The sequence below is a fragment of the Lygodium microphyllum genome, chromosome 23 (genome assembly GCF_053477565.2).
Source record: "Lygodium microphyllum isolate KBCC chromosome 23, Lygodium_microphyllum_v1.1.10, whole genome shotgun sequence".
NCBI lineage: Eukaryota > Viridiplantae > Streptophyta > Polypodiopsida > Schizaeales > Lygodiaceae > Lygodium > Lygodium microphyllum.
Genome location: NC_141157.1, coordinates 477,032 through 495,527, shown reverse-complemented (window position 1 = coordinate 495,527; position 18,496 = coordinate 477,032). Strand labels below are relative to the sequence as shown.

Sequence of the window (18,496 nt, the reverse complement as noted above, 5' to 3'; positions counted from 1 at the left end):
CTCCGTGTTTTAGGGTTTTTCTTAAATTAAGCTTGTTTTGGGGCTGTTTAAGTGGCTAATCAACATGGAATGTGTTTCTAATGCCAAGACATTGCAAGGGTTGATGGAAAGAGAGTGGCAGCAATTGCGAAGGCTTGACAGCCACATGTGTGTGGACTGCTGGTTGAAATCTGCACTCAGGGGTGAGAAACTTGCACAAAAGGGATTGAGACTGAATGGGGGCAGCCTGTCTATTTATGGATGAGGATGGACCCTCCCAAATTAGGGTTTCACTGGAACTCTCTCGAACCACTTTGTGTTTTAGGGTTTTCATTAAATGAAGCTTGTTCTCAGGCTGTTTAAGTGGCTAAACAGCATGGAATGCATTTCTAATGCTAGGACACTGCAAGGGCTGATGGAGAGAGTGTGGCAGTAGTCGCAAAGGCTGGACAGCCACGTGTGTGGACTGATTACTGAAATCTGCACTTAAGGGTGAGAAACCTGCACAAAAGGGATTGAGACTGAATGGGGGCAGCCTGTCTATTTATAGATGAGGATGGACCCTCACAAATTAGGGTTTCATTGGAACTCTCTCGAACCGCTCCGTGTTTTAGGGTTTCAGAATTCAGTTTAGGAACCAGCTGAAAAGGCTCAATTATATTTGAAATGAGAGTCCAAAAAGGCATTTGATAACGACCCAAAGCATTTGTACTAGGGAAAAAGAGATAATTAGTACCATGAGCAGTGAGATCATCAGCCACTCTAGAATGTTGTCATTGCCAAAAAGAAGTAAGCCTTCTTGGTTTAACAACAGCCAAAGGAGGATAATAAACATTACTTCAAGGAAGGTTTCCATTACGGAATTACCGTCAAGACAATCCATTTAATATGAGAAAGGGCTTGTTTCCAAGTAGCAAGTTGTCTGGCAGCAAAATGACACGTAGTAATGGACCCTTGGAAGTGCCCCAAATTCCAATCCTTAGCATAAATCATCAAGTTACGAGACACTTTTTGATGAGTATTTGTTCATTAAGCAGCCAACATTTTAATCCAAGGCTGCTGTCTTTAAGCAAATTTCTGCAATAAAGATGATATCTGTACGAGAACATAAGAATGGATGTTGAGGACATTCAATCCACCATGTAGTTTTTGGGCTGCAAACCTTTTTCATAGCGAAAAGTCTCACACTGCTCGTATTTCTATTAGTTTTCCGTAAAAACTCCATTGCCATTGAAATGAAAGGATCTATTTCAGCTTTGGACCACATAATAAGAAACAAACGAAACTGGATGCAAGCCATGATAATAGATTGCTTGATTTTGCAATCAAACATGCAAAGCTCATGTAGATAACTCCCCAATAGTCGCATTTGACTCTCGAAATATACCAAATTCCAATGATTCTTTCATCTTCCTTAGCGTTGAGAAGTCAAATCTGGATAGAGCAATGGCAACATGGGGACTATTTGTGTTACCTTAGATCTCTAGATCATTACCTGAACATTCGCTCTCATCAGTTGTTGATTTGAATATTTAAATTGAGCTCTGAAATACTTGGGAGTCCCATGAATGTGGTTTTGCCTTCCATAATTATGTCGGATTGGGTGTCCCCCACACCCGAAACAGACTTGCATGTGGTTAGTCTAGGATAGCATTGGCATGCTCATCATTAAGAGGGACAAAGATGCCTTCATCTCTGCAACCATGGACAAATATCCATGCTTATACCTTTGCTTCCATGTGACATTTTATCAGTGCAGTTTTGTGACATTTTAGACATTAAAGTAATTGGTCTCCAATCAGCAAGCGATTCACACAATTGCTTTTTGGGGTTAGGTATGAAGGGTACGATATGATATTGTACGCTACTAAATGGTATCTTAAGACGTTATAGGGTATGATATTATAAAAGTACGATTCAAAATAGACTTGATTGGTTTGGACAACATATGATAGAACACATGTTTAAAGCCAAATAGCTGTGCCTAGGCCAACATGAAAAAACAATTTTAAAAAGCCATACAATGGTCAAGAACAGTAAAAGAACATTTAGTTGCACTCCAACTGTCAGTATAGGGAGGGAAAAACACCTGTTTTTTTAAGTACAAATCAGTACAATATGGCACGACGTGAACCATACAGTGCTGACAGGTCCGTATGATGTATTGGCGCAACTATGAGCATGATTGATGATAAACAATAAAATATCCTACAAGTCATTCTAAAAGCCAGGTAAAATGCAACTGTAAAGCCATTCCATCCAGCAGATTTTATCTAGATTGGCTTGCTTATGACACGATTCATTTTCTTTTTAGTGAAAGGATCTTCAAATGAACAAGCTTCATAAGGATCAATGATGGGATGAACGGCCCAAAGCTTTCTTCTAGCTCCCTGAATAGAGGTGTAGAAGCAGGAGTATCAAGTACGTTTGGAAATGCTGCAAACAAAGCAACCCCAAAATCATGCTTGGATAGTGTTAGTATCAGCCACCTTCTCTTGTCTCGTGGAATCTTGTTTGCACGAAAATACATAATGTTGCATAGCATTAATGGAATACTATCTATCTAGGCCAGCCAATAATCAATGTATGCATTATGATGGCATTTGTAATCACGCAAGCCTGTAGATGCTGAATCCTGTAAATCCCATCCATCGATATGATGCATAAAAGCAGCCCATTTGACTCTTTCAGATGCTAATATATGAGTGTTTCTTGAAGAATTATTCTGCAGTGAGAGTGCATTATTGAAATACTCACCAACAGATGAGTTATGCAGCCAGGAAAAAACAGCCATTTGAGCCTATAGTTAAATTCTATTGCCTTGTGCTCTATTGAAGGCGGTTTCAAACACAACTCTCCAATGCATACTTTCTTTTCATTGAGAGTTACCTTGTGAAGGAGGCTTGCTTGACAATTGAATATGAGAAAACACTATCTTCCAATCTTGTAGTAAACAAGTAGTGAGGACATCCTCAAGTTTTCCCCTTGAAGATCTATACTAAGTGCCTTGCCAACACTTACTAAGCAAAGTGACCCAACACCACCTTAGTTGTTTGTAAACCAGTGGCCACATGCCTTGATTTTTAGATTAATGAAGATGGCTGCCAACATATTGTTCAAAGCTTTTTTTGCTGAGACAAAGCAGTCAAGAATGTAGGTTTCTTGACATCACATGATTGTGAATATTAAGTATATGGAGACCCCTCTGGATGCAACTTGGGAATACATTTCAAATTCCCTTGTTAAAATCCTTGCATTATTGAAACAAGAGTGGTGAATGAGACTATACATAGGCCATAATAATTGATTGGGCTATCCAAAGTTTTATGTGCAATGGCATATGTATGTATGCATGCATGTATGTACATATGTACATCTAGAGAGAGAGAGAGAGAGAGAGAGAGAGAGAGAGAGAGAGAGAGAGAGATTGGGATCTTGTTGGCTGTCTTGACTTTCAAAGGGCTTCAACTAACTAGGTGTACCATCTCATGATTTAGGATCATCATTGTTTGGTCACCAAAGCCAATGTGGTTTATCTAAGACTTTGTGAAAAATGATTGTGATGGAAGGATGGCTGAACAAGATATTACCCAAATGCAAGGTCTTTCTTTGGAGAGTGCCCATTGGTGGATTGACCCTTGCCTCGGCTCTTGAAAAGCTTCGAATATCGAATGGCAATTGCTTTTTTTGCACGACTAGAGGGAGCACATTGTCATTGATGGACATATTGGTCACATTTGCAGCTTGTGTTGGGTGGCTTCTTGTCAGAAGCGGCACAGCAATGGAAGCATAGACAAGTGCTGAAATAAATTGCTGAACACAAGACAAAAGAGAGAGGAAACAGACCACTACAAAAGAAGAAAACTAAGAGATGTGCTCAGAAAATGGAATCCATATACTAGTCACATACACTAGTGAGTCATTGGTTGTGTGGGCAATGGCACCGGCTCCTCTCCCAAATGGGAAGATCACTTGAATAATGATGATGAGTGTATGTATGGACGAGGAGGAGGAGCCCAATAAAGAGGCCCAAAATAAGCCATAACCAGCAACTCATCGGCCAGTATTAAATGTTGGCCGATTGGCATAAAATGCCAAGCCAATAAAATTCCTAAAATACTAACAAATGGACCCAGCACATCAAGCATGCACGGACGTATACATGAGCTAATAATCTTGCTAATACCCTTTCCGAGGTCATGGGTGATCTTATACAATACAATGATATAATGATAATGACTCATCACAATCCATACAATATAGAACCACCAGAGTAGAACTATGGATACCCAAGCAGTGGATGATCCAACCGCCGCCAAGGTGCCTTGGAGACTCACAGTAGCATACAAGATCATCTTGTCAAAAATGCCTCTAAACATATGTGACCATGGATTTCCTCCTTTTGGTTAGACTATCAAAGTGTTCCCTCATGTGTACTCAAGACTAGGAGCCAAGCCCAATTCATCATGAATTTGGATGTCAAACCCAACTCCAAGGTTTGAACCTGACAGACTTCAGTTGATGCGTCAAGAACGTCCCGAACATGGGCACATGTATACATGTTTAGATGAGGCTCAGTTGCCCCATCTTGTCAAAAGATGACGTAGTAGTGAGACAGTAGGGTTTGCGGGGAGGAACATGGAGTGAACTTGGTAAACATTGAGAAGAGAAGAGAAGAGAGAATAAACTTTGATGAATGGAATGATGAAGATCTGAATCATGGAGTGAATGTGATACAAGGGAATAAGGGTGCTGTAGCACAAGGAAGATGATGAAGATAGCCACAAACCACGAACCGCAATGTCCTCCTAAAGGGATGTGAGGGTAGTGGAAAGGATGGAGAGAAGAGGTAACGAACTAAATGAATCAGCTGTAAAGAATGAGTGACAGAGGTAGCTTATAAATAGGCAAGAGATTGTCTAGGGTAGTAGTGTGCAGAGGGAGGGTGCCGGTTGTCTAGGGTGGCGCACCATTGTGGGCGCCCAACCCCTTTTTGGGGCTGTCCACTGTGAATCCCTTAACGTGAAACACTAAACGCGAAACGTGAAACCCTAACGCAAAACACAGAATGCAAAATGCATTTGAAGGGTTTCTCAACACCTCCTCTCAGACCCAAAAAGGGGAAGAAAAGAAGAGTGAGGTGGAGATGGAATGCGACATGTTGAAGAACGCTCATGCAGTAGGTGCCACTTGGACAGTGTCCCTCATGGGGAAATTGCTCACTTGCCTAAGCATCCTAGTACAAAGATGATGAAAACATGCAATGCATAGGAGGAATGTCGGACTTTGTGTGGTGCTGAGAACCATAAGGATATGCTCGTACTCGATCTCGGGAGTTGGCTCCATGTTGACCAAATGACCAAGGCAAGAAGAAGAGGATGAAGAAGATGTAGAGGATCCCTAAGATCCAAGATTTCCACTTGAAAGGTAACCTGTAGTAAAGAATAGTAGACAGAGTGAACCGGAGAACCCGAAACTCAACCTCGGGAGAGAAGCCACTAGCTCCATGTATCCATGCAAGAAGGAATACGAAGGCCTCGTCACCAAGTCATGGATGAACCTCCAAGGCCCGGATCTAGGTAGATCTTGGAGATCTTGGGTATCAATAGGTGAGATGACCGCTGAAAGGAAGCCACCTCATCCAAGGGTAGAAAAATAAGGTAAAAGGCCTCTGCAAGGGTGCGTGAAGGACTGAGCGGTGGGTGGGAAACCCCTTTGAAACTGGAGGAATAGGAGTCCCCTTTGAAGTTGCAGTAGATGTAGATGCCCCCTGGGAGGGCAAAGAAAGATCATCCCCTTATGAATCCCCCTCTGAGGTAGATAGGGAATCCAAAAACTCATGGATCACAGACTTTGAAATGGTTGAGGATGAAGGAAGTGCCACCGGTCGTGCCGAAGAAGGTATTTGGGGTAGTGAAAAACTCCTAGAGGTGGCCTCTCCAAACTGAGTAGGCGAGGATGAAGGGTGGGGCTTAGACTGAGCAATGAGTGGACAACAGTTGCTGCTTTTCAATGGAGCAGACTGGGAAGCCGAAGAATAGGAAGGAGTTGAGCAACCATTGTCTCTCGAAGAAGCGGAGTGACGAGGAGACCGTATCAAATAATCATTGTCTCTTGATAGAGTGGATTGCAAAAGCGCAGGCCATGGTAGCCACTTTACCCGAAAATAGGTGGGAGAAGACTGCTGTTGGCATTGCGACGATCCCCAGGAGGTTGTAGGGCCAATCGATCCTCCATGTGCTCGAAAGGAGTTAGTGTGCATTGGATGCGTCTTATTGCCTTGAGTATAGTACTCAGCTAGCCAATGTAGAAAGATCTCTATGGCTCGGAAAGGAGAGGTGGCACGAGGAGTGCTTGTTGTAAGATGCATATACTCTAGGGGGGTGGGGGGCAAAGTTCGAAGTCGGCAAGCATCAGTGGTGTATCCGTTGATGCCACAGTAGGAGTACCTAGCAGTCTGGTCATTTGTTGGTAAAGAAGCCATGGGTACCGGTGTGCCTTGTTGAAGAAGAGTTCAGCCATGAACCATGAACTACAATGTTCGCCTCAAGGGCTGGGAGGGTAGTGGAAGGGCTGAAAGTGAGTTGCGAGCTGCAAGGAGGAGTTGCCAGTTGGCAAGGAGGAGCCACTAGCTGCAAACGCAGCCTGCAGTAGTGAGGGAGGAGCCGCCAAATGCAGAATATTAGTGCCAGTAGTCTGTTTGAGCCGCCAGCAGCAAGGAGGAGCCGCCAGCTGACTAGGAGGTGGAGGTGGCAGTGGTAGCCTTAAATGCAGGCTGGAAAACAGCAAACGTAGGAGGGAGTAGCTGCCAATTAGGATGTTGATGTAGTAGAAGAAGAAGAGAAGTGGATGCCGAACTTGCCACCGGTCTTTGCCTTCACTGGAGTGGAGGGATCTTTGCCGTTGTTTGAGTAGATCCAGCTCTGATACCATGTCAAAAGACGACGTACTAACGAGACAGTAGGGTTTGCGGGGAGGAACACTGAGTGAACTTGGTAAACACTGAGAAGAGAAGAGAAGAGAGAAGAAACTCTGATGAATGGAATGATGAAGATCTGAATCATGGAGGGAATGTGAGACAAGGGAACAAGGGTGTTGTAGCACAAGGAAGATGATGAAGACAGCTAGGAACCATGAACCGCAATGTCCTCTTGAAGGGGTGTGAGCGTAGTGGAAAGATTGGAGAGAAGAGGTGACAGACTGAATGAGTCAGTTGTAAAAAATGAGTGATAGAGGCTACCCATAAATAGGCAAGAGACTGTCTAGGGTGGTGGCACCCGGAGGGAAGGCGACGGTTGTCTAGGGTGGCACACCACTGTGGGCGTCCATCCCTTTTGTGGACTATCCACTGTGAAACCCTAAACGCAAAACGCGAAACCCTAAACGCAAAATGCAGAACACAAATTGCATGTGAAGGGTTTCTCAACACAACTCATCACCCTCTCACACTCCCTCTTTGGCATTGGAGAGTCTTGAGGGATGACCCCATCACTTGGATTGAAAAGTAGTAGAGGAAGGGGCCAACAACCATTACCTTGATCTGAAGAAGTAGATCCCTTTCATGCTTTATACTACTCCTTGGTTGGAGGATCGGAGTCGAAGTCTTAGGAAGAGGATGACTCGTGGGAGGGGTCGGTATCCTACTTTTTCTTCTCCTTCTTCTGTAGGGCTGTTAACTCTTTGTAGTCCTTTTGCAAGTGACCCTTCTTACCACAGCGGTCACATTGGGCCTTCGATTTTTTCTTCCTGTCACCCCTATCTGAAGTTGTAAAGGCCTCATTGGAACCTCCATAATGAGATGGAAGTCTCCCTTGTAAATGCAAAGATGCCTCATGCTCAAGTAGCATTGAGGACATATCTATGAAGCTCACTGGTGTAGACAGTGTTTGTGCCCGCAAAGCATTGGCCACTCCAGCAAAACTCCGGGGGGGAGCTTGTAGAGTACTATTTCCATGAGATGTGCCTCTGGAAGAGCAGACTACACGTGTCGAAGTTGGTCTTGCACCGGTGTAACACGGACCAAAACGGACTCAATGGTGTTCTTTGGTTCAAACTTCATCTGTTGAAGCTGTCCATAAAGGGTCACTGCACACATGGTAGAAGGTGCCTTGCACGACATCTGAAGCTTTGACCATATTTTTGGGGATGTCATGTAGAAGGTAATTGTCGGTAGAACTTCTTTAGAAATACACTGAAGTAGTGCAGAATGTGCACGTGCATCGTTTGAATCCCATGTAAGCCCAACTTCCTCATGGTTGCCCTTATCAAAATCTTCAAGAAGAGGAAAAGGATGCTAAGGTCAAGGATTACGATGTAGCAAATCAGCTTTTGCACAAACTAGGCTTTCATCACAACACTCCATGTAAGATAGTCAAGTGCATGTAACTGCTCATCTGTAGAAGTGAATAGAGGAGCCATCTGGAGAGGAGTAGAGAATATAGAGAAGAGAAGGTAGACAAAGAGAGAAGATAGCCAACCAAACAACATAGGCTCCACAAAAATAGAGTTCACATGCAGTATTCACAAGCTGACCACGAAAATTAAACTGCAGAATGAAAACAGCTAACAAATAGTGTTACTAGAGGGCATACGCTGCAGTTCAGCCTCTAGGAGCAAGATATGCAGAAAACGCAGCAGTTGCTGATTAAAACGAAGGATAAATGACATTAAAGGCAGGCGACCTGCATTAAATGCAGCAAATAGGTAAACACAGGCAGCTGGTGAAAAAAAAATGCAGCCTCTAGAAGGGGGGAGGGGACTGACAGGATGATGGCAACATGCAGCAGTCGCCAAGTCAACAGGGGGTGTAGAAAGCCTGTAATCAGCAGAGAAACACACAGCAGGAGCCTTGATCCTACAATCTGATACCAGGTCAGAAGTGGTGCAGCAATGGAAGCGTAGATAAGTGCTGAAATAAACTGCTGAACACAAGATAGAAGAGAAAAAAAGGAGAAGAACACTGCAAAAGAAGAGAACTTAGAGATGTGCTCGAGAAATGGAATCCATGTACTAAACATGAGACAGTTGCATAAAATTGTGAGTCATTGGCTGCGTGGGCATTGGCACTGGCTCCTCTCTCTAATGGGAAGACCACTCCAAGAATGACGATGATTGTACACGTGGAGGAGGAGGATGAGCCCGAGAAATAGGCCCAAAATTAGCCATAACCAGCAGCTGGTTGGCCAGCATTAAATACTGTCCAACTGGCATAAAATGCCTAAAATACCAACAAATGTGCCCCACCCATCAGGCATGCATAGACTCACACATGAGTTGACAATCTTGCGAACACTTCCATGATCTTTGCAGCTGTTGTCAGTTGGGAGACTATTTGGTGCCTTGTTTTACATGGCTGCAGAAAATAGGAATTAAATTTTGGACTGCCTTTAAATAGGCACAAACTTATAAAGCTTGTCATTGAAGGTGGCAGCCTAAAAAATGATCAATTGAATTTGTAATAAAGAGTTGAGGGCCAAGAACCGGTTGGTTAAGTGACTTGGTCTGCTCTTGTAACCTCACCCAATGAGGGCTCACAAGCAGATCATGAAATTGCTCATGTTATCAAGGTTAAGATTATACTTACATGAATACTAAGATAAGGGTAAAAGGAAGGCAAGTGTGAGGACAAGATTGATGCATTGCTGCTGTCTGAAGTATTTTTCATACATTGGTGCTCTGCAGCCAAGAGCAAGTCAATCAGATGCATGACATGATTTTTGTGACAACTCTAGTATACACCACTCTAGAATACTTTTGTGTATCTAGGAAACATGGTGTCATATATGGTTAATGCTCAGAGTGGATGTTTAACATACATACGTTTCTTGTCACCCTTAGGTTGCTTTTGTTACTAACTTCCAAGTCTTGGATTATGTAACACACTTCGATTTCACACCTTGGACATAGACTTCCACAGTCACTATTATCATATAGTTTATGAGGATGAATATTGCAAGAGAGTTCTTGTCAACTCTTGTGAAGTCCAAGGATACACAATGGCTCTTGTTAAGGCAGGGTATACGTATCTTGTCACCCTTAGGTTGTTTTTGTTACTAACTTCAAGTCTTGGATTATGTAACACATTTTTATTTCACACCTTGGGCATAGTCTTCCAGAGTCACTATTATAATATAGTTTATGAGGATGAATATTGCAAGAGACTTCTTGTCAATTCTTGTGAAGTCCAAGGATAGACAATGGCTCTTGTTAAGGCAGGGGATCTCTCTTTGGTAGAATTTGTGATTCAAAATACTCGGTTATAGTGTTTTCTAATTTGTTTTTAGAAGTGCCAAGTAATTTGGTTATGATAGTTTCTTCTGCAAGCTAAAATCATTGTATTATTGGCTTTCGCAGATCGGAGTGGTGTCAGACTATGACTTACTGGCTTTGGATTCTGTCTCAGGTGACATTTTATGAATGATCTTTTGATTTGTTTATTTACACTGCAAGCAAAGTGTCTTTTCAAACGTTCTGGTGTCTTTTTGAAATATCAGAAGTTTTTAAGAGGGTTTCTTATGTAGCATTTTTGGGATGTATGAAATGTACTGTGCCATGGATTTTCATATTCGTTATGCATTTTGCTCCTTTTATCAAGTTTTAAAGATCTTCGTGTGTTTCCACACTTTTCCCCAAATGGCAAAATTCTGGAAAGTCCAACTGTCAGTGGAATGTTTTTTGATCATCAGTGTGCCTATGAGCATGAAGTATCCATGATGACTGGTTGTTGGAAAATTGCCGGTAACCATCACGAAATTATGGTTGTCTCCGTGTTTCTGTTTCAATGATCATTTGGGGGTCCTGCCCAAACACTATATGTAATTGCACTCTCAATGGTAATGGCAGTCTGGGAAGGCAAATGGGTACCTATATACATAGGTATTTGCATACTGCACACATAAGTGAGTGAGTGAGTTAGTATCTATGCATGCATGCACATGGTATGTATGAATGGATCAGACTATATAGGATAAAAGGAAGCTGATGTGTCATCACCTTTCAAGTTTCTAGTGAAGAAGAAAGTCACTTGCATATGCTTGGGTAATCAACATGGGTGGGAAGCTCTGACCAATGCTTCCATCTTGTTGGCAAGTATCCTCATATATATGAGCTGCTATGAAGTGAGGCGCTCAGTGGGCATCCCTGTTTGATTGATTTGCCTAAATCTGAAACGTTCTAAGATTCTTGTGGCTCTACTGGTGAGTGCAGTTTTCATGTACCAATAAATGTAACATAAGGTCTCTTGCTGGCGCTAACTTAATGTAACATCACCTCTCTGGTTGCTATGATGTTTGGAGGAGGTGGACGTGGACCAAAAGCTTTCCACAATGGGCAACACATTTTGCATGGTTTCTTCCATCTGTTGCAGGTGGATTTTGTTGTTGCCGTTCCTTTAAATTCCTTGACCGTAATCCTCTCTTGCTCCCAAGTCCTTTTATGCTGGTAGCAAATGATGCTAAGAAAGATCAATGTCTTCATATGCTTTTCAGCTACTAGTGCTGCATGTCTCTAGCATTTCTCGACCATAGATGTTTGGAGCTTTCATCATGGCTTCTAGATTCTCTGAGCCATTCCCTGGCAGTGGCCGATGTCAAGGGCCATATTAGCTCGTGCTCCATCAATCTTATGCTTTTTGCATGATTTCTGTTGTTATGAGTTTTTGTGTCGATTCTCCTATCTAGCAGCAAAATTCTTTCATAGCTGCTTATCAAAACCCATCCCTGTATGTATGTATGTATATGAAATATTATGTGAGAAATGAAATGATTTATTAATGTCTGCAAGAGGCCAAAAATGACCTATGATAGCATAAGTTACTACCATCTGTATCATGATACAAGTGTCAGAGAGAGAGAGAGAGAGAGAGAGAGAGAGAGAGAGAGAGAGAGAGAGAGAGAGAGAGAGTCCAATTATTTTTTCTTTTTATAATTTAAAAAAATGAAGGAATGAGGACATCGGGCACTGCTTTGTTTCCAGAAGCTGACAGTACTTGGAAGGTATCTGTCCTTTTACATTTTGAATTGGTCAATTCTTGGGATGTTGATTGTATGGCTTTATAAATAAGTAGGGTTCTGACCTAGCACTAGTTATCCACAAGTTTAAGCTGATGTGAGTTAGGAGAGATTGGAAAAATTATAGGTAAGAGTTGAGTTTATACTTTATCATCCAGAGTTCCTTATCATTTTCTGAGATGTATGCTTTGGTCATGTTAAAATCAACAAGTTTTCAAATTAGATATGTTACATTTTTCATATTTTTATCTGTGGTGGGGAGAATGAAGATAGAATGAATTGTTTCTAGCCAAGTCATTGATGCTTTGCAACCAAACAAAAATATGTAGGCAGGTCATGAATTGAGGAAAGTAAAACTTAAGTCAGCTTCTATATTGGCCTGTTGCCTTCACAAATTCAGTGACCAAGTTGAACATGTATACTTGACTTGATTGGTGATCTCACTGATTGATGACAATTTGGTTCCAGGCGTTCAAAGAAATCCAGAGGCTTCTTGGTAAAACCCAAGGGAAGACTGTGGGTGAAGTGATGACCCCCACACCTTTGGTAGTGCGAGAGATGACTAATTTGGAGGATGCTGCAAGGTTTGCAGTAGGCCAGTTTTGTTTTTGTACAACTTGATTTCCCTATCTCAGTTTTAAAGCTTGTGATTCAATGCTTCCTAAATCGGTACAGGTTACTGCTGGAGACAAAGTTCCGAAGGTTACCAGTGGTGGATGATTCTGGACGACTGGTAAAGAAATTATTATGCAGGTTCCTTGTTGTCTTGCAAATCAAGCTTCTGAATTGTCACTGACAAATGTGTTTATGCCCTGGTGCTGAGGCTGTTACAGATTGGACTATTGACGAGAGGAAATGTTGTCAGGGCTGCCCTTAAGATAAAGCGTGCTGCAGAAAGGCAGGCAAGGGGGCTATGATCTGTTGTGATGTATAATTGAGATCCCAGAAAGTGGGCTCTTATTTGAGTGACAAAGTAGGGTTCTAGCAGCAAGATTTTCTGGTGTTGCTTGCTGTTGCATTGGAATTTGACTTGAGCCTTCACTGCATAAATAGCAAAGAAGATCTCCTATTTATATTCTTCCCATGTATCATATAGTCGCCCATTATTCTTTTTGATTGTTGAATCTTCTTGCTATCATTGCCAAGTTTATTCAAAGGCAATATTGACTTAGCAGGTTTCACAGAAATTAAGATTCTTTAGATTTAACTCCAAAAACAGAAAGCAACTAAACTTGTGCATACATGAACTAATATATCCATGGTATTTCATTCATGTAATGCAAGAGGAAACAAAAACTCTTACCATGTCTCAATATTGTCCCTCTTGTGCCTGATTATTGGAACTTCGTATAGGACATTTAAGTGTCTTTTCGGGGTATAAAAAGAGAATTTTATCTTAGCCAATTGAATTACCTTTTAAATCACTTCATACTTGGCATACACATGGCAAATATCAATTATGTTAGAATAATAGGATAAGTATGTCTCACATGGATCTTAGGTACAAACGAAAACTGTAAAAAATGTCATTCCATGACCAAAGAGAAGCTCATATTGGAGTTGAAACTGCCACGGATATTTTATTTCACATAGAGCATGGATAAGGTGATGTCGATAGTTCTGAATTTAATTTCATGCACCAAGTCTTGTGGGCATGCTGCTTTATCACAAACACCTATGCCAAAATATGATGATGAAACCTACCATAGTATGTGGGTATTAGTGTAGTAAAGGTTGATGGAAGAGGTTGGTCATTGTGGGGTTGTAGGGCTGAACCCCTGAGATCCTGGAGTTGCAGGACAGTACTGGCTTGGATATTGTGACCTAAGTTAAGTTTTCCCATTTCGTGAGACGTGTTATGTCTACAAGGAGCTCGTATGCTTTGCTTGTGATTGTACACGGAAGAAAGTTAAGAATCTCAAACCTCAGGTTGTTCTGAAGAGAAATCTCAAGATGGATGTGGAATAAAATCAGGTTAATATGATCCCAGATAAGCCTTGAACATCAACTGGTTGAGGCCTTCAAGAAGGTTTCTATCAAGAGAAGACTCCTGGAGCTTTGGTGTTGGGAGATATTAGAAACAAGGTGAACACTGTATCTCAGAAGATTCGTGGAACAAAGGCGCAGATGAAGATGTTGAAGTAATAAAGAGGTTCTCAAGAGGAATCCCTTAAAAAGTCTGTACTAAAACTTCCTGTGTTCACCAACAAGTATGTACCACTGGGGGTATTGGGCTCTAATGTCTAGCTTTATCCCTCTTGCGCATTTGAAACTTCTGTCATGGAATGTACTTGGGATGTGCAGAGATGTTAAGTGCCAAGCGCTGTGTCAAATGTGCAAGGATGAAAAGCCTGAGACTAAAGCTTTACAAAAGACCAAAGTTTTGGGTGATTTGGCCAGGTATTCATAATTTTTTCTAAGCACCTTTATGTGGTTCAGGGTGTCCAATGTTTATGTGCAAGGAAAAGGTTAATCAGTCCATCATGCGAAGTAGCAAGTCATGCTAAGGATGGTTCATTGCATGTTGTTATGAAGTGCTGTAATAATCAAGTCCTTAAAAGTTCTTTCTGATGTTGAAGCTTATGTGGAGAGCAACAAAGGTATCACATTCTTAAAATCGTTCTCCATGACATTGAAGCTAACACCTTTCAACCTTGAAGCTGTGAGTTTGACTCTTGAAATAAACATGGCGATTGCCCCTCTAGGTCTTTTCCAAGGTTGTGAAATTAAAAAATCCTGAGTGGCATTATAAATAGTGTGATGGATGAGCAGGGTGCGAGATCTTAGTATGGTTAAGGCTTTCTGCTACATCTCTCAAGCGTTGTGTGGTTTGCTTCCAAAGTGGATGTGTACAGAGGGTGCAATAATTTTGGCAATTGTGCCTAGAATGGTGTCCCATTAAAAGGCTCTACTGTTTGACAGGCCTATGGCAGTGGATCAGCTGAAGATAGTGGTTTTCAAGAAGAAAAACAGGGCTCTTGGTATGAATGGCTTTTGCTGTGGATTTTTTTCAGGAAATTTGGCCTTTATGTGGGGATGATATTGAATGAAATGAAGAGTTGGTTCTCTCTCCTACAGTGGAAGGTGTCACAGTCAAATTCATTCCTAAAAGCTCAAGTAGGCAGCTATGCTAGAATTGGATCTTTGCTATGCCTAAAAGATATTGGCTAAGGCTTTGTTTTTTAAGGATTAAATCTTTTTTTTTGGGGACTGAAATTATTCATTAAAGACAGTTTACGTTTGTTTGTAGCAGGGAGAATCAGGAAGCCTTCTTGAATCAATTACTTGATCTTAATTTTGCTTTACTGCAAAATAATTTATCATGGTGAGTTGTGAATCTGGATTCGGGCAAAGCCTGTGACAAAGCCAAGTGGGCTTTTATCATTCCTCTAGATGATGCTCTTAATTGTGTACTTTACTGCAAAATAAATTATCGTGCTTTGCCCCTGTCAAAGGTTCTCTATATAGGATATCTTTTGGTTTGATAGGCTTATGCTTTGACCATGAAAAATTAAAAGTAGGGAATTTTAAACAGCTGGCTTCATTGTGAATGCACGAAATTAAGCTTCGGCTCTGGTAAGATTGGAGAGGATCATCTATCAAGGGTGATCCCTTTTGATTGATATGTCTGGACTAACGCTATGACTTATTCTGATAAGATCTCAACTGTTGCTCTCAAACATAAGCTGGCAAACGAATCTTCTCAATAAGCGATGTGGAGAGATACATATGTGGTAGTCGGTCAGTGGTAATTTTATATTAGTATTGCCAAAGCTAAATGATTAGCAGATATCTTTTCCAGGCTTAAATCTGAGTGGCTTTCCATAAAGCTACTTCTAGATCTAGCCTCTGCTTTCTTGCTATAGTAGATGTGTTCCTTCGTAAGGCTAAGAGGCTTAACAGCAGATCTAAGCATTTATGGTTTTAAGATGGGAATCCTTGGGTGTAGAGATAGAGCAGGAATTTGGTTCTGAGAACAGGGAAACCCAACAGTTGTAGCAAACTGAATATTTTAGGCTGGAGAATATTTGGTTCTGAGAACAGGGAAACCCAACCCTTTATTTTAGGCTGGAGTATATATATCTATATCTATATATATATATATATATACACACACACACACACACACACACACACACACACACACAAGTGTCCAATTAGGCATAGAACATCTAAACGGAAAAGAAATTCGAACTGTGTGTCCTCTATGCAAAAGTGACACGGAATTTGCTTTATATCTGTCAGATATGATTCAAATCTTGAAGCTGGCGCAGCAACCTAGGGTAGATGATGCCCTTGAGTGTTGTCTCAAATCAAAGCTAAGGAACCCATTCTGAGTTGCTTATTTTAATGATTTGTCAATACTGCTTTCTTTAGTACATGCTTTGTGCTGTTGATCGTCATTCAAAGAGGTTATTATTCTTTAGTACACACTGTGGTACCAAAAGCCAAAAGCAATGCATTTGAGGGCAGACATGGACAAAAGGATTAGGAAGTTAATAAGGTCAAAGGAAACGTGTGCCTAGATGGAGGAAAGGAGTAGGAATAAGACGAATAATGCCACAGCAAATGTGTGAGATAATGCAGGAACTTGCATGCCCCAAATATTGTTGAATTAACCCTTCCAAAAACTTACACTATTAACCATTACATAGAAACAATGGAGGTATTATGAAAAACCCTTTGGATCGGCCACTATAGTTAGACCGCATGGACATTGCACATAGAAGTCAAAGTCATCAATTAGTTCGTTCAACTGTTTTAATGAACTTGCCGATAAACAATCATGTTTGAATAAGAAGTGATTTTAAGATGTGTCAGTCATGTGCAGGGAACTCGAAATGACTGAAACATCTACTACAAAGCACGTGTGTTTATATGCATTCAGTGTTGTTACTAAACAATCATTAGCAAACGATAGTATTAATCAATCATGTGGAACAAATGCTTATGTACCTAAGTGAACTTTAGAGCCTTCTAGGTGAGTATTTGTATTCGTCAATTGAGGTCACAAATGTTCCACTATAAAGATATCAAGTAAAGATTTAGGCGAGTTTGTAGTTTCCTTTCTTGCCCTAAAGAGAATAATGTTTCAATTGGTGAACCTAATGTCATCTCATTTCCAAGCCATTGAGGCTCTTCTTTATCTGTTACTAGAACCAATTGCATAAAGGCTTTAATGAATTACCATCATCCATATTGGTGCACAATTTTAGGATTTGAGGTGTATGCTAGATTTTCATTAGATACTCATCTCTAAAACTTATCCTATAACAATGGAAATATTTCACATTGCAAAATTTCCTTTTTTCTCTCTAGCTTGAAGTTTCAATTTTGTAGTATGGTACAGGGAGAGCCTTAGAATTGAGCTCGCTTGAAGTTTCAATTTTGTAGTATGGTAGGGGGAGAGCCTTAGAATTGAGCTCGTTCTATTTCTAATAGTTAAATGTGCATTATTGGGTCCACTTATCTAGCTTGACTTGTTATAGCTCAAGATAGCTAGAGACAACAAAACTTGCAGTATTGACACAAGCTTATAAGAAATAACTTGCATAGTACCTCTTCATTTGTAGTGCCCTATATACATCTTAAGTTTTATGACCTATCATTTTGTAATAATTTGCATATAACTATACCTCCAATTTCTACATAAAGTTTGCAAATTTCAACCTTGCTAATCCATAAATACTCTTTTACCTAAACTATTGACTTTACAAGTTGCCCAATAGTTTGAAGGCCTTTAGACATGAAACCTAATCTAATTGGTGTGTGAAAAAGCCAAAACTTAACCTAGAAGCTTTTTATAGTGCCAAATTAAAGTAGACTTGAGCTATATTGGTAATCGTGTCTACCTTAAGTACATGCTACATATGTATGATATTTGTTTCCTTTTTTCTCTTTTCTGCTCACCTTTAGAAAACAAAAAACTCACTTATCATAGAATTTGTTTGTGTAATGTACATAGTTTAAGTAGAACTAGCCTATTTGTCCATTGCCTTTTATCTATTACAACTTCCTATTTTGTGTTGCTCAATTCAATTCACTTCTAGAGAAGAAAATCATATTGTTACTCATGAGACAAGATGCTCTTAAAAAATTTATTGGTTTTTGATTGCTAAGGAATTAACCTATTTGTGGGTATGTATATATTGTGTTTTGGATTTGGTAGAATGTTTGGCCGATTTGCATGACCTAATGCATGTGTCTAAGCTAGATTAGTTTGAGCATCATCAATTTTAGTTCCATAATGTTGAAAGGATAGTTGCCTTTGAACACCCTCCCTATAAATGGGGAGATAACAACACTTGCAAAAGCTACACTAGGATGGCCTATAGTGCATCTAATAAGCAAGTACCAAAAGGTTTTGATCCCTTGGAGTTTAGCCTTTGTGAGATGCATTATAATGAGTGAAATCTCTCGAAAAAAAGCCTTAATATCAATCATACATTGCATGTTAAGAAACCCCTTATTGGGGAGGCAAGCCTAAATAGATGAAATTAAATTGTCTA

At 40.6% G+C, this 18,496-nt stretch overlaps 1 protein-coding gene and 1 long non-coding RNA gene across 2 annotated transcripts in view; both read left to right on the top strand.

Moving 5' to 3' along the window:
• Positions 1 to 13,111, top strand: part of LOC148015790 (CBS domain-containing protein CBSX2, chloroplastic-like) — a 71,764-nt gene extending 58,653 nt beyond the window's left edge. The window contains exons 4-8 of the mRNA XM_087663696.1: positions 10,333 to 10,381; positions 11,920 to 11,972; positions 12,456 to 12,571; positions 12,663 to 12,720; positions 12,821 to 13,111. Coding sequence (XP_087519822.1) covers positions 10,333 to 10,381; positions 11,920 to 11,972; positions 12,456 to 12,571; positions 12,663 to 12,720; positions 12,821 to 12,904 — 360 coding nt within the window. The 3' untranslated portion in view covers positions 12,905 to 13,111. The remainder of the gene's footprint in view (positions 1 to 10,332; positions 10,382 to 11,919; positions 11,973 to 12,455; positions 12,572 to 12,662; positions 12,721 to 12,820) is intronic.
• A 1,088-nt stretch (positions 13,112 to 14,199) lies between these two features.
• On the top strand, positions 14,200 to 15,441 carry LOC148015789 (uncharacterized). The gene is made up of 3 exons (XR_015688035.1): positions 14,200 to 14,387; positions 14,910 to 14,968; positions 15,238 to 15,441. It is a non-coding gene; the product is annotated as an uncharacterized LOC148015789 (long non-coding RNA).
• Positions 15,442 to 18,496: the final 3,055 nt, after the last annotated feature.